This window comes from Solanum pennellii, chromosome 11 (assembly GCF_001406875.1).
Source record: "Solanum pennellii chromosome 11, SPENNV200".
Lineage (NCBI taxonomy): Eukaryota > Viridiplantae > Streptophyta > Magnoliopsida > Solanales > Solanaceae > Solanum > Solanum pennellii.
In genome coordinates this window covers 62,274,679-62,289,372 of record NC_028647.1, presented here as the reverse complement: position 1 = coordinate 62,289,372, position 14,694 = coordinate 62,274,679, and the positions used below count along the sequence as shown (strand labels likewise).

The window sequence follows — 14,694 nt, the reverse complement described above, 5'->3', positions numbered from 1 at the left end:
TGTAAGTTGTTTGAATGTTTTGTATACAATTGAGAGTTATTATGAAATTTTTTAAAGTCACGAATTGTAATTTTTTTTTAATTATGTTTGAATTATTTTAACGAATCGTTCACAATTACAACTTTAACATTACTCAAGAATGATACTCATTAGAAAGTATTACAATTTACCGTTTAACATATCAGCATGTATTTATTTTTTCATATTTAAAAATACAGATACAATTTAACAAGCAAAAGTTTCATTTCGCCCAGTCAAATGATAAACATATTTTTTGATTAAAACAAGTATATAAAAAATGTCAATTTGACTTCTATAGAGTCAGATAATGTAATAGATATGATTTGAGTCATGATAAACATTTGTAATTACTTATTTATTTATGATCAATAATAACGTTTCATAAATTAATTATCACTTAACTAAAAAAACCAATTACCAAAAATTAATAATTTTTAAATGTTGGTTGAAACCGTCGTACGTAGCACGAAAGTTATAATAACTGCAACGAAAAATAACTATCGTCAGGACTATGATAGTTATAATGAAAAATAACGATCGCCGAAAAAGCGAGGAAAGTCATTTCCCTCCCTATTCGGTGAAAATTATTTTTCTCGTAAAATAATCAAATATTTAAGTAATTTTTCAAAAATAATTATCGTCTAATATCACAAACGAAAAATAACTAGGTAGTGGAAAATATTTTCCTCATAAAACAATCAAAACATTGAAATGACTAATTTTTTTGAATTATTGACTCACTGAGTTAACGCTTTGGGTAATGAAAATAATATCCAGAAAGCCCACACCATTAAACTTTGGCTACTGAAGAATCTTGATTTTGCCTTTTGGTATTTAGGGCTATAACCCCTTTTCCCCTTTTCTCTTATCTATACATTTTCATTATCCCATTTGGCTATTCAATGGCGGTGCTTGCGGTTTTTTCTTAAAAAGGTAAGATTTTTATGTGTTTTATATGGTGTTTGTGTGTTTATGTATGTTGAACTTTCTTTTTTCTGTAAAGGGTAGTTTTAGATTTGTAAAAAATGGTAAGATTTTGCTGATCTTTTTTTTTTTTGCGATCTGAAGGAAGAATTTGTGAAAGGGTAAAATTTGAGTGGATTTTTGTTGGGAAAGTGCGATTGTTGAGTGAGGGGAAGGAACCCAAGATTTTGATTTTGGTGGATTTTTTTGGTGTATGGTGTGAATCGTATTGGAATTCGAGTTTGGTTTGTGGAATGGAGGGTGGTGTGGTGAGATCAGAACGGAGAGGGAGGAAAAGGAGAAGAAAGGATGTTACAAATGTGGAGGTTGATCAGGATGGAAAGAAAAGGGCTGTTGGGTTGAAGCCTAAATCATTGGTGGGTAGGTATGTGAGGAAGGAATTTGAGGGAAATGGGTTGTTTCTGGGGAAGATTATTTTGTATGATTCGGGGTTGTATAGGGTTGAATATGATGATGGTGATAGTGAAGATTTGGATACGGATGAATTGAAAGAGGTTTTGGTTGACGAGGATGAGTTGGTTGGTGATTGGTTGGATAGGAAGAAAAAGTTGAATGAAATGTTGACAGGTAGTGAGGTAAAGGATGTTGCTTCTCAGGTTGAGATTAAGGCTGAGCCGATAAGTGCTGTAGTTGATAGGATTGTAGAAGTGCCAGTTTCGAGTGACTTGAGGAATGATTGTCCTGTTAAACTTGAGAAGATGCAAGTATATACTGATGCCGATTCACTGAGCGATTTTTCTGAAGATGACGAGGAGCAGGATTTAAGTTCCGAGGTGGAAAAACCTATTGTTCCTGCACCTGAACTGCCTCCATCTTCTGGCAATATTGGTATTCCAGAGGAGTATGTACCACACCTTTTGTCCATTTATAGCTTTTTACGGACATTTAGTACCACATTGTTTCTGAGTCCCTTCGGGCTTGATGACTTTGTGGGTGCACTCAGCTGTTCTGTTCCAAACTCGTTGCTGGACTCTGTTCATGTTGCTCTAATGCGTGTTTTGAGGCGTCACCTTGAGAAGCTGTCATCTGATGGTTCTGAGTTTGCATCAAAATGCCTAAGGTGAGTATATTTGCCTATTTCATTTAGGGTACTTTGAAAATCTGTTGGACCTAGTTTTAGTCAGTTTTACTTAAATGTTTTTTTGGTTTTGAATCCTTTGGGAGGTGCTTCCTGTCATGCTGTCCTTCCAAAAAATACATCACTGAACTTGAAGAATGCCTTGATTATTACACCGACATAGTAAAATAGACTAAAAGCTATATAACTTGTCAGAAGAAGAATACAAATGATGGTTTATGACATGAAGTTCCATTACAGTATGTCCTTATGCAGTTTGACTTTGCCTGTATTAAGGCATTGAATGACATACTTTCCTGACAGTTTAGTTGTCTTAATTAATCGTGGTATGACATTGTTTGTATGTTTGGGATCTGCTCGTGGGGTGTAGTTTGTACTGAAAACCATATTTACATTATGAACTCTAAAGTCACTGTCCTATCCCTATAATGAGTCTTAAACATCAATAATACAGTGTCATTAGAGTAAATCTGATTAAACCAAAAACACAAAGTTGGAATACAATTCAGTTTTACTTGATGCATATTACTCTTCCTATTCTCAAAAACTCTAAGATTTCTCTCATTCCATATAGTCCACCAAATCGCAGTAGGAATGATTTTCCAGTTGCTTCTTTCTTTGCTTGTGATCCTGCTTCTTCCCAACTGTACAAGGCCTCTGAAATACTACTAGGCATGGCCCATGAGATGTTTTTGAGCCTTAGAAATGGATTCCACAATTGGCCAGTGACCTTGCAATGGATGAACGCGTGATCGACTGTCTCTTCAGGTTCCCCACAAAAAAAGCGTCCAGCGCATAGTGGAATCCCCCTCTCCATCAAATTCTCATGTGTCATCGCAGCTTCCTTAGCCAGTAACCACATTAAACAGGCCACTTTGTGTGGTATCTTGGCCTTCCAGAATCTAGATGTGTTTCCAGGCCATTTGGGTGCCTGCATGATTGGGTGGTTCAACTTCCATTTGCTGCAATTACTTTTGAAATTTCTTTACTGTTCCCCAACCACTGCAATTTGTCCTGCCCTTGTGCTTGAATATTTTTTCTGATGATTATGTATCATTTTTGCAAGCAGTAGCAGTTATTCACTTTTGTTGATTTTCTTGTCACTGTATTTTTCATGGAGGAGATCTTGAAATGCGTAATTAATGTATTTATTTCAGTATAAGCAATAGCCAGTGTAGTTGTGCTTTCAGGATTTCTTATTTAGGTTTCTATATGATTATACAATATAGTAGTTTACATTTTGGGAGCTTAACTATTGTGCCTGGTCGTAGGAACATTGATTGGAGCTTGCTTGATACAATGACTTGGGCTACTTATCTAGTTCACTATTTAACGGGAATGGGGTACACGGATGAACATGGTTGGAAAGGTTTTTATCCCCATACTTTGGAGAAGGAATACTACTCATTGTCTGCTGGCAGGAAACTCATAGTTCTGCAGATCTTGTGCGACAGTGTCCTAGATTCTGAAGAGCTAAGAGAAGAAATTGATATGCGCGAGGAATCAGAGGTAGGAATTGATTCAGATGGTGGTACAGTTTTTGCCCCAGTTATTGGACCACGCAGAGTGCATCCACGGTACTCTAAAACTTCTGCTTGCAAGGACCAGGAAGCCATCAAGCTTAGTAAAGAAAACAGTGAAACAAATGTCTCTTCTAATACTATTTCTTTGGGTCTCAAAGTTAGTGGACAAGATTCCATTCGTGATGTTGATCAAGATGGTAATGGTGATGAGTGCCGTCTCTGCGGTATGGATGGAACATTACTTTGCTGTGATGGCTGTCCATCATCTTACCATGGTAGGTGCATTGGTGTTTGCAAGATGTATATACCTGAAGGAGCATGGTATTGCCCTGAGTGCACAGTCAATGAGCTTGAGCCCAAAATTACAAGGGGAACAACTCTGAAAGGATCAGAGGTGTTTGGTGTTGATTCCTATGGACAAGTCTTTATGGGTACTTGCAATCATCTACTTGTGTACGTCTCTCAACTTCTATGTTTATTGGCTCTGTTAAATTGCAGTATTTGATTATGGGTTATTCTCGGTGGAGATATATAAATCCCTTAATCTTAAGTAGTTCATGCTGAAATCTTCCTCTGGTTCTCTTTTTAATGTAATTTTTAATCGTCTATTGTAGGTTGAAGACTTTGGCTGGGTCAGACTGTAGTGTCAGATACTACTATGACAAAGACATACCCAAGGTCCTACATGCACTCAATGCCAATGTGCAGCATTATTCCTTATATTTGGAAATATGCAAAGGAATTATTCAGTACTGGAAACTTCCAGCCAATATCATATTCCCCAATGATGGACTTTCTGAAATTAGGAGGCAAGGAGAAGGCACAACAGGTGGTTGCCTTACGTCATCACAAAGTCCTGGGGTGGAGAATACTGCAAGTTGTGTCACTGGATATGGTCCAGGAAATGCTCTTCTAGGCAACTTCCCGGTGGAACCTATGCAGAATGAGAATCTCGGTGCAGTTTCCCGACCTGATGGTCTCTGTCTAGCAAATATTGATTCTATAGCAAGACAGAGTAACACACCTATGGATTCGTTTCCATCTGAACAAATTCAAGTGAAATCCATTGCATGTACTGGTTCAGCTGACCATCAACTTATGCCTTCTGAGTGGACTGAACAAGATGGCCCAAATTTGGTAAAGACTGCTATACATACTTCAAGCCACAGTAACTACTTGGAACTAATTAATGGTACTTATGCTGGTGTCATGGTGTCCCACGGAAGAGGTTGCTTATACATGGGTTCATCTTTCAAACCTCAAGGATATATAAATAGTTACCTGCATGGAGAATTTGCGGCATCTGCTGCTGCTAGTCTAGCTATCCTTTCTTCTGAAGAAAATCAGGGATCTGAAACTCGTGTTTCAGACAATAGGCGTAAACAAATATCTGCAAGTTTTCTGCTTCAAGCTAAAGCTTTCTCAGCAGTAGCAGTGCGTTTTTTTTGGCCGAATACAGAAAAGAAACTCGTGGAAGTACCAAGGGAAAGATGTAGTTGGTGTCTTAGTTGTAAGGCTATTGTGGCTAGTAAGAGAGGGTGCTTGTTGAATGCTGCAGCATCAAATGCCATTAAGGGGGCTGTGAAGATACTTAGTGGTCTACGTCCTGCAAAGGGTGGTGAGGGAAGTCTTTTTGGTATTGCCACATATATTATATTGATGGAGGAGAGCTTAACTGGCCTGACAGGTGGCCCTTTTCAGAGTGCAGCTTTTAGAAAGCAATGGCGTAAACAGTCAGAACAAGCTTCTAGTTGCAGTCTGATAAAGTCTCTTTTGCTCGAAGTAAGTTTTTTGCAGAATTTTGTATATGTTAGTGTTAGCTAGTGTGATGTCCACTTTTTTTCCCATTGTTTCTCTTAAAATGTTTGTTGCCACTTCTCGATTCACCATACTAGTTGATAAGAATTGTATTTTGTTTATTGTTTTTGAGCATTGAATAGTACTTTATGTTAGTAGTATTAGGGGCTTCTTGGTAGCGTAATTCATTTAACTGAAGATGCACTTATAATTGAATCTGAAAATGGCTGACAATTGATGTGACATAACTATGTTTAAATAAGTTATAGCTCATGTTGAAAAGCCTACACATTTATATTTTGCGTCGATCATATTTTTTTCCGATTCTATGGATATTTCTTTATGTATTTTGGTAGGTAATATGAATATTTAATTGATGTTGCCAGCAAAATGTTGGAGTAAGTTTGTTCATAAAGAGAATATTGTACTGAGTATTAAGAGCTAAGAAAAGTATGTGTTGACAACCGACTCTATAACATTGTTAGCAAAAATGTACATCCATGTTCATCATATGAATTATATATTTAGGTTTAAGGTTCACAATATTGACCCTTCTTTGAGGACTCCAGAATATCTTTCCTTTCACATGACCCCATCATATAACAACAGGGATAGTGTTCTTTTGTGGGAAGATTTTGTCATGTCTGTCTTTTGCCAAGTGAGGAGGAAATCCGGGGAGCTCAAAGCTCATTTGATGCCCTGGGAATTAAAGGGAAAAAAAAGCTAAATTACACATGTAACATTACATTTTAAGAATAGATTATTGATATCCTCCACATCCACTTTAGGAAGGGAGCATATAGTGTTTAGTGAAATGCGTCTATCTGGAGATAGTAACTTCCCGTTTTAGGAAAAGATGGTGGAGCCTGTCAAAGAGGAGTGGCAGCTCCCAAAAGAGAAATCACCTTTGGAAGTAGGATTCCAAAAAAAGTAGTCTATAATCAATTTGGATACAGTACTCGTTTAAATGAATGCCTAAGAAGCAAAATGAGACAAGAGGAGGCGGGGTTATATGCAAGCTGGGCATTAGAGTAGGCTTTTGATCATGTTAGCTGCTCATACTTTCTTAGTTTGGTGAAAGGCATGGGGTTCAACAACAAATGAATTGGGTGAAGTAAATGTTGTAGCTCTACGTTTTTTTTTGTAATAATAAATTCAACAACATACTAGTGTAGTCCCACAGAGTGACGTTTAGGGATGGTAGAGTGTAGACAGACCTTTCCCCCAGTGGAGGACCCATAATTTTCGTTCAGAAGGTTCGAAAAATAAAAATAAAAATGTGTAAATAAGTCTTTCAAAATGGGCCCTTTGAATTTTTTTGGGTTATAAACCACACTTTTGGCACGTTTTTGAAATAAAAAATGCTTGAAAAACAGAATTGATTTTTTAAAACAAAAATAAATTGAAACTATAAAGGAAAATAAATAATGTTGTTGCAGGGATTCAAACTTGGGGCGTGCAGCTTAATATTTAGGGGTTTTACCATTGAGCCATCTATTTTTATTTGTTACTGAGGGGGTTCAAAATACATGCATCTACAGAAATACTTAAAATTACCTTATATATATCGTGTATTTTTTTGCCAAGGGTGTTCGGGTGAACACCCTGGACTCAACATGGGTCTGCCCCTGCTTTCCCCTACCTTAGAGGTAGAGAGGTTGTTTCTGATAGACCCTTAGCTCGGATCAAGGAAAAACAGTCCAGAAAAAAAAGTTATTGAAGTACAAGAAATAACAGATAACAACAAAAAAACCTGGTTATGGAAGATCATGATGGTCTTAGGTTATTAGTATATAAGGTTTTTCTTTACCGATGATTAAGCATTTTTGAGCTTGGGCTTATGACTATTCTGGGTGGAAGTCTCTCACATTCAGTTTGCAGGAAAAAATACTCTCATGTTATGTGGAGCAGAGAAGTCACATTTGAGTTATCTATGATTGATTTTATTACTTCTTGAAGTTGTGGATGGTTTGAAGATTAACTAGAGAAAAGACTCATGTTTTTGCTAACGAGGTGCTAGATTTATACAGACTTGGTAATGTTTTAGGTTGTCAGACTGATGATCTCCTTAGAATACCTTTTATTAGGGTCTACATTCAAGGAAAAACAGGTGGCAAAAGATTGAAGAAATGTGAAAAGAAACATGTTATGTGGAAAATACATTACTTATCCTTGGGAGGCAGGATTCGTATCAACAGCGAGGTCTTTAATTTAAATACCAGTTACTGTGATGAAAAACCTCCGTAGAACAAGGAAGAACTTTTTGTGTTATGGCAACAAGGAAAGGAAGGATTTTTACTTGGTAAAGTGGAACATGATTTTGAAAGAGAAAAGAAGTGGAGGTCTCTGCTTGACGTACATAATTGAGAAAATATGGTTTTCTTGGGATGATCATGGTGTCCGTGCCAGCTTTCGCGTACCTCGACTAATTCCACGGGATACCCATCACCTCCTACCAACAATAGGTACTTGGTAACTCTGTTCACCAAGGCTAGGACAAATGAGGAGAATCACCTAATGTTTTTGTCTCCATTGGGAGTTCAACTCAGTCACTTTTCATTGACCACTAGGCCACATCCTTGGGTGCAACACATAAGTGTTGCTCGCTAATGAAGTGGTCGTGGATATATGGCGAAGAAGCAACAAAGCTAGTGGATAATGTTGATCTCTGAAAAATATAGAGAATAAAACCCAGTGATTTGCTAGCCCTTTTAATACTTGAAACACAGGTAGGCATAAGGAAACACATTTGCAGCTTATAACAAGATTTTGGAACCAACATAAAGATCAAGATCAGAAATGGCAGACCTACAAGGTTTTGGCAAGACACTTGGATTGGAAACACAACTTTGATGATAAAATATAGGACCTTTATTATAGATGTTGGAATGGAACAAAGTGAAGTATAAGCCTTTTACGAAATTGTTTTGATTAAGAGGTTCCTTGAAGGACTCTTATTGAATGTTTAGACAAGGTGGTCTTAAATGATGTGATACCTGACATCATTATCTGGATTAGGCAAAAGAATGATTAGTTCCATGTTGATTAATGCTATAAGGCAATTAATAGCCAGAGGTGCACCCCTACTTACTGGTCAGGGAAGCATCAAGATACCTTACAAAGGTATGCTGTTTTATGTGGCTGATCACACATAATGCTTATCTAACTAAAAGCAAATTAAAGAAAAAAGGGATGTCATTATGTAGGTGATGTTTTATGTGCAATAATGAAGGGGAAAACGCCAACTGCTGCCAGTTATTGAAGCATCATCAGGTTTGAGGGTCAATGGGGGAAAACAGTCTTTTTCTCATCATGGAGGTCCCTCAAATTCAAGAATTGGCAAATATACTCTAGGGTGTAGAGTGGAGGATATACCAACAACTTACCTTGGCATGCCATTCTCAAGCAAGCACAAGGCAGTGGAGATTTGGGTAGACATAGTGGAAAAAACAGAGATGAAAACTAGCTAGGTGGAATGCTCAATACTTGTCACTAGGAGATAATAAACTCTGTTTTAGACTCTCTCATCACATATGTGATGTCCCCATCCCCTCCAAAGTTGTAAAGAAGCTGGATAAGTTGAGGAGGAATTTCCTATGGCGAGACTGCAAAGAAGGGAAGGGGTACTGCTTGGTAAACTGGGAAATAATATTACTTCGCAAAAAAGGGTAGATTGGGAATAAGAAATTTAAGGCTACAGAATAATAGCTTATTGATAAAGTGGTTTTGGAGATATAATGATGAGGGAAATGCCCTTTGGAAGGAGGTAATCAAGGCAAAGTTTTGTGAGACAAGCTCGTAGTGTACTAAAACAATCACAGAACCCTTTGGAGCTGGAGTATGGAAATCTATCAGGGACCTTGTGGCATCTGCTGGAAGCACAAAACTTCAAGGTAAGTAATGGTAGTAAGATTCAGTTCTGGAAAGAACAATGGGTTGATCAAGCTCCTCTTAGTGAGTATAAGAACCATTCTCTGATCTGTTTACTATATGCAACAATCCTAAGGCAAGAGTGTGTGGGTGTTGCAATCCAAGGGCGGGACCTTTCCTTCTGGAGATTTCTGAATGATTGGGAAGTGGAGGGGGTGACAACATTACTTGGCAAACTAGATGGTTCCAATGGTATCACAACAGAGCCAGAGATTTTTTGGAAGCACAGAAAGGAGGATGTGTCACATTTAATAGTGCATTCAAAAGAGAAATGTATGATCTCTGGGAGGCCACTATACCAATGCAACTTCATTTGGAAAAACTTAACACCTACGACAGTGAAGTGTTTTACGTGGATGGTGTTAAGAGGGTTTGCCTTACTCATGAAAGGAATGCAATTGGTGTCTAGGTGCTTTCTTTGTAACAACTCAGGGAGACGAACAACCATCTGTTCCTCCATTGCAAATTCATTGCTTAATTATGGGGTATTTTTCTTAGTCCCACGAACACTAGGTGGGTCATGTCTAAACATACAACAAATTCTAAGCTGTTGGATTAGGAGGGGAGGTCAAAAGCCATAAGAGTTGGTGGAGGATTACTGAAGAAACCAATTTATCTTAATTTGCCTTTTGTCTTTTGTGCCAAAGTAACTTGGTAAAATAATGAAAGGTTTGCATGGCAAAGAGAAAGGGGGATGTGGAGTTATTGCCATCAGGGATCAGCAGTGAACAGCTTTTGAGTAATGTGATGCAGGATATACATGATATCTGCACATGTAATTTCTGTCCCGTCGTTGGTTCATTAAGTGAGTATTCTTTCTGCTGCAAGTGGGCTAAGTGCTTATGATCATGTTTGTGGTTATCAATCTTGGTCTGAAGTATGAAATCCAGAAACCAACGGAAAATTCCATTTGCTTAAGTTGCAGCCTTGATTTCTTGGTTGCACATTATTTGAATTCCAACAGAATTTTGCAATTATAGGCTGCTATAGAATTTGGAAGGGCTAACCATTTGTGGCTTTATTTGGGAACTCTGCATTTAACTGCATCGTGCTATTAGAATAATTCAAAAAATAGATACTTTTTATATGCCTAACATTTGACATCTATTACTTCCTACATATGCTTTTATCTGTAGAATGTCATGTTCTTTGTGCTGATGAATGTAGTATATGGATTTATGTTTGTAGTTTGAGGAGAATATCCGCCTCGTTGCATTTTCTATGGATTGGACAAAACTTGTTGACGGTGGACCATCTGAATCTTCTATCACTCATTCAGCTGCTGGTGCTGCTGGATCAACTCAAAAGCGTAAACCAGGGAGACGTGGTAGGAAACCAATGGCTGCTATTGTTGAAGCCACTGCTGATGAGAGCCAGGATATACCAACTGATTTCACTTGGTGGAGAGGTGGCTTGATTTCTAAGTTTATATTCCAGAAAGGGACTCTACCCCGAAGGATGGTGAAGAAAGCTGCACTTCAAGGTGTCTTTGAGATACCCCCATTACCTTTTTTGTACTGCAGATCTTCAATTTTTCACTTGTTGAAAAGAAGGAATATCCCATTACATCTTACCATAATTTCAGTGGAACACAAATATAAATGCCACGAGATTACATTAAACAGCTTATTCTCTTGCAGGTGGTGTAAGAAAGATACCTGGTATTTATTATGCTGAAGGGTCTGAGACTGCCAAAAGAAATAGGCAGCTTGTTTGGCGGGCTGCAGTTGATATGTGTAAGACCACATCACAGCTTGCGCTTCAGGTGATTGAGATATATTGATAAAGAGATTTAAGCTCCTTTATGTGACAAGCTTTTGCTGCATCTGATCAAGTGTTTCTTCTGATGTTTAATCTTAGTGAAAAAGTTGTTCTTTTCCCTTGCAGGTGAGGTATCTAGACATGCACGTGAGATGGAGTGACCTTGTTCGTCCCGAACAGAGCATCCAAGATGGGAAAGGTCCAGAAACAGAAGCTTCAGCTTTTAGAAATGCTTACATATGCGACAAAAGAGTTGTTGAAAATGAGATTAGGTATGGTGTTCTTTTTGGGAATCAGAAACATCTCCCATCTCGTGTGATGAAGAGTGTAGTAGAAGTAGAGCAAACACAGGATGGAAAGGAAAAATATTGGTTTTCTGAGTTGCGGATTCCTTTGTATCTTATAAAAGAGTATGAAGAAAAAGTGGGAAAAGATCTGCCTTCCGCGAACAAACCTACAAGCGCATTTATGCAGAAAAAACCCTTAAGGGCTCCTTGTAAAGATATCTTCTCTTATCTAGTACAGAAGAGAGATGGCAATGATAAGTATTGTTGTGTTTCATGTCAAACGGATGTGCTATTCAGGTATCCATTTATGCATTTATCAAAGTTTCTTTTCTTCTTTTTCTCATGTTCGCTTATTTATGCGATCTCACTTTCTCAGGAATGCGTTCAAGTGCAATACATGCAAAGGTACTATAATATATATATATATATATTTTTTGTATCAGTTACTATCATGTTGTCATGCAGTCTAGCTAGTTGGTCTGGAAGTTAATCCATATTATCTCTTTTTGCAGGTCTCTGTCATGAGCACTGTACAGTTAGTTCAACAGTTGATGCTACAAACACTTGCAAACAGTGTAACCAAAATAGAGCCCTTTCTCAAGCTAAATGCATTGATGAATCTCCAAAAAGTCCTTTACTCCTGCAAGGAAAATACCTTCCAAAGCCAATATCAGCCAACAAAGGAGTAAATGTTAGTAATTTTAATCGTCCATCAGCTTCCGTTGCCACTTTGAAGCATTCTTCTGCGATGAAGCATGGCAATTCCTCGAACTCCACAGCAAAAACAAAGCGCAACAGCCGCAACTTAGGTGTCATTTGGAAAAAGAAGAGTGAAGACGCTGGCACTGATTTTAGATTCAGAAACATACTTCTGAAAGGCAATCCAGACGGGGAATCTCTCATACCTACTTGTCACCTTTGTCGCAATCCGTACGATCCTTATTTGATGTACATCCGTTGTGAAACCTGTTCAAGTAAGTTTGTTCCTGGGAGGAATTATTTTTACTCTGTTAATCTTGAATATATGTTACATTTCTTTTTAGGTTTAGAGCAATAATTGATGCATTGGGAGTTTGCAGATTGGTTTCATGCTGATGCTGTTGGACTTCAAGAGTCAAAAGTTAATGACGTTATGGGGTTCAAATGTTCTAGATGCCGTAGGACTAGAATACCTATCTGTCCTTATTTGAATCCAGAAAGCAAAAAACAGTTGGAAGAAAAGAGAATGCGCACAAAGGCTTTAAAGATAGATAATTCAGAAGATATGGAGTTTGGTTCTGGGATGATTTCAGAGCTACACATGGATGACGAGATGTCTACTCAAGTGGTGCCTTCAACGGAGGACAACGTATATCAAGAGGATGATTATTCTCATTTTGTTTCTACTTCAGAAGAAATTAGTGAGCAATTCCCAGAAGCTGATTGTGAATGGAATGCTGCAGCAATGTCTGTGCTGGGTCCTAAAAAATTGCCTGTGAGAAGGCATGTAAAGAATGAGAATGATTTGGATTCTTCTCTTGCAAGCAATCCTTCCAATGCTGATTTTTTTGGAGGAAACATAATGATTTCTGCAGAAGAAATACCAGCTAATGTAGAACGGGGTGCTAAACTGCCAGTAAGAAGAAATGGAGGAATGGATAAGGATTCAGACACTCCTTTTGCCAACAACCCCACTAATGTTGAATTATCCACACCTGTTGAGGTTGAATGGGATACGTCCAGAAATGGTTTTGAGGAAGGCATAATGTTTGAATATGATGATTTCCAGTATGATGATATGGAGTTTGAACCTCAGACCTATTTCTCTTTCAATGAATTACTTGCATCTGATGATTGTGGCCCTCCTGATGGATCTGCTAATTTAACAGACAATGTTGACACATCGTTGGGGTTTCCATCAGATGGACTTTCTGATATGTCTTACTTTCAGCATGAGCATGCACTTAGCATAGATTCTGCTGCTGTCACTGTCCCTTGTAAGATGTGTTCCCATTCTGAGCCATGCCCTGATCTTTGTTGTCAAATGTGTGGCATATGGATACACAGTCATTGTTCACCTTGGGTTGAAGAGTCGTTTGGGGAAACCGGTTGGAGGTGTGGCCACTGCAGGGACTGGAGATAGTCGATGCTTATATCATTCTTTTGTGATCTTATCGATTGAAGCCAGAGGTGCATCAGCCTGGATAGTTGGATTCTTGATGCAGTTTCCGGTGCAGACTATTTGATGATACAAGGTACTATTGCAGCTTTTGCCGCAAATAGAGTAGGAAGTGGAAGTTACTCATGATGCCAGCAGGTAATTATTCTGCTAAGCACAGCTGGAGAATGTCTACACATTAAAGGTTCAGTGATGAGGCTGCTGCAATTTCGCAACCTGTCAAATTTCCCCATCTGATCTGAAACCTTTTGTAATCTGCAAGTCTCGTATTTCCTTTCGAATTAGTTAGTATAGCTGGATTATAGGAAAGCAATCATGCGCAGTATACATGTAGAAATTGGTTTAGCAGGAGGTTGTGGTATTTGCTCCAACCTTGGCGGATAAGCAACTCTTTTTGTTGGGCTTATCTGATATTCTTGACTGTATAAAGAGGCCATTAGATGTTACTTCATCAAAAAAGGAAAAAAAAAGTAGGACATCAGTTGGAAATTCTTTTTTCATCTTCTGCATTTTTAAAACTTCACTGAATGGAGTTGACAGATTTAGGCTATACCTTGTGATTTTGAAAGGGGAGCATCATGATATTGGTAGGGATATGAATCTATTTAGGCAAAGAGTGTATATAATGACTGGATAAGTAGTACTATGGTTAGGAAAGCATGTCTTTATAGACTAATTAGATGGACTGAACCAATTAGAGTTGTGATGGAGTGTTAAGTACTCTTTCATACTTAACCTAGAGGTCTTGGGTTTGAGCTCCTTTGGATACGGAGTTGACTTGTTAGGGAGCGCTTTATCCCAATGTAGGATTTTTCGGTGTAAATCTGGACTTTGTTGGGCTCCAATGTGGCCAAACACTGGGTGGAAACCAAAAAATAGATAGACTAACGTTGGCACTAGACCATTTGTTGCCATGACTTTGGAGCCCAATTTAGTCTATCAAATGTTTCGATGGAAGAAAAATTTAATAAGTCAGGGAATATTGTAAATTGTAAAAATGAATCAGTTTAGAACAATCTTATACTTAGCATAGTCTCGATTGCATATTCAACATAACACTAACTTTTTAACAATCACATAATTTTTTAACCAGAACTTGCACTGAGGTATAACAGTAGGCGTGTGGACGACAGATGACTGCTGGAGTAGGGTGCT

General features: G+C 38.0%; 1 protein-coding gene across 1 annotated transcript; it reads left to right on the top strand.

Moving 5' to 3' along the window:
- Nucleotides 1-760: 760 nt before the first annotated feature.
- LOC107004681 (DDT domain-containing protein PTM-like) lies at nucleotides 761-14,057 on the top strand. Its single transcript, XM_015202984.2, has 10 exons — nucleotides 761-954; nucleotides 1,090-2,065; nucleotides 3,355-4,059; nucleotides 4,221-5,388; nucleotides 10,522-10,816; nucleotides 10,974-11,098; nucleotides 11,221-11,678; nucleotides 11,758-11,786; nucleotides 11,894-12,355; nucleotides 12,461-14,057. The coding sequence occupies exons 2-10, from the start codon at nucleotides 1,239-1,241 to the stop codon at nucleotides 13,501-13,503; spliced, it is 5,112 nt and encodes a 1,703-aa protein (XP_015058470.1). The 5' UTR covers nucleotides 761-954; nucleotides 1,090-1,238; the 3' UTR covers nucleotides 13,504-14,057.
- The last annotated feature ends 637 nt before the right edge of the window (nucleotides 14,058-14,694 follow it).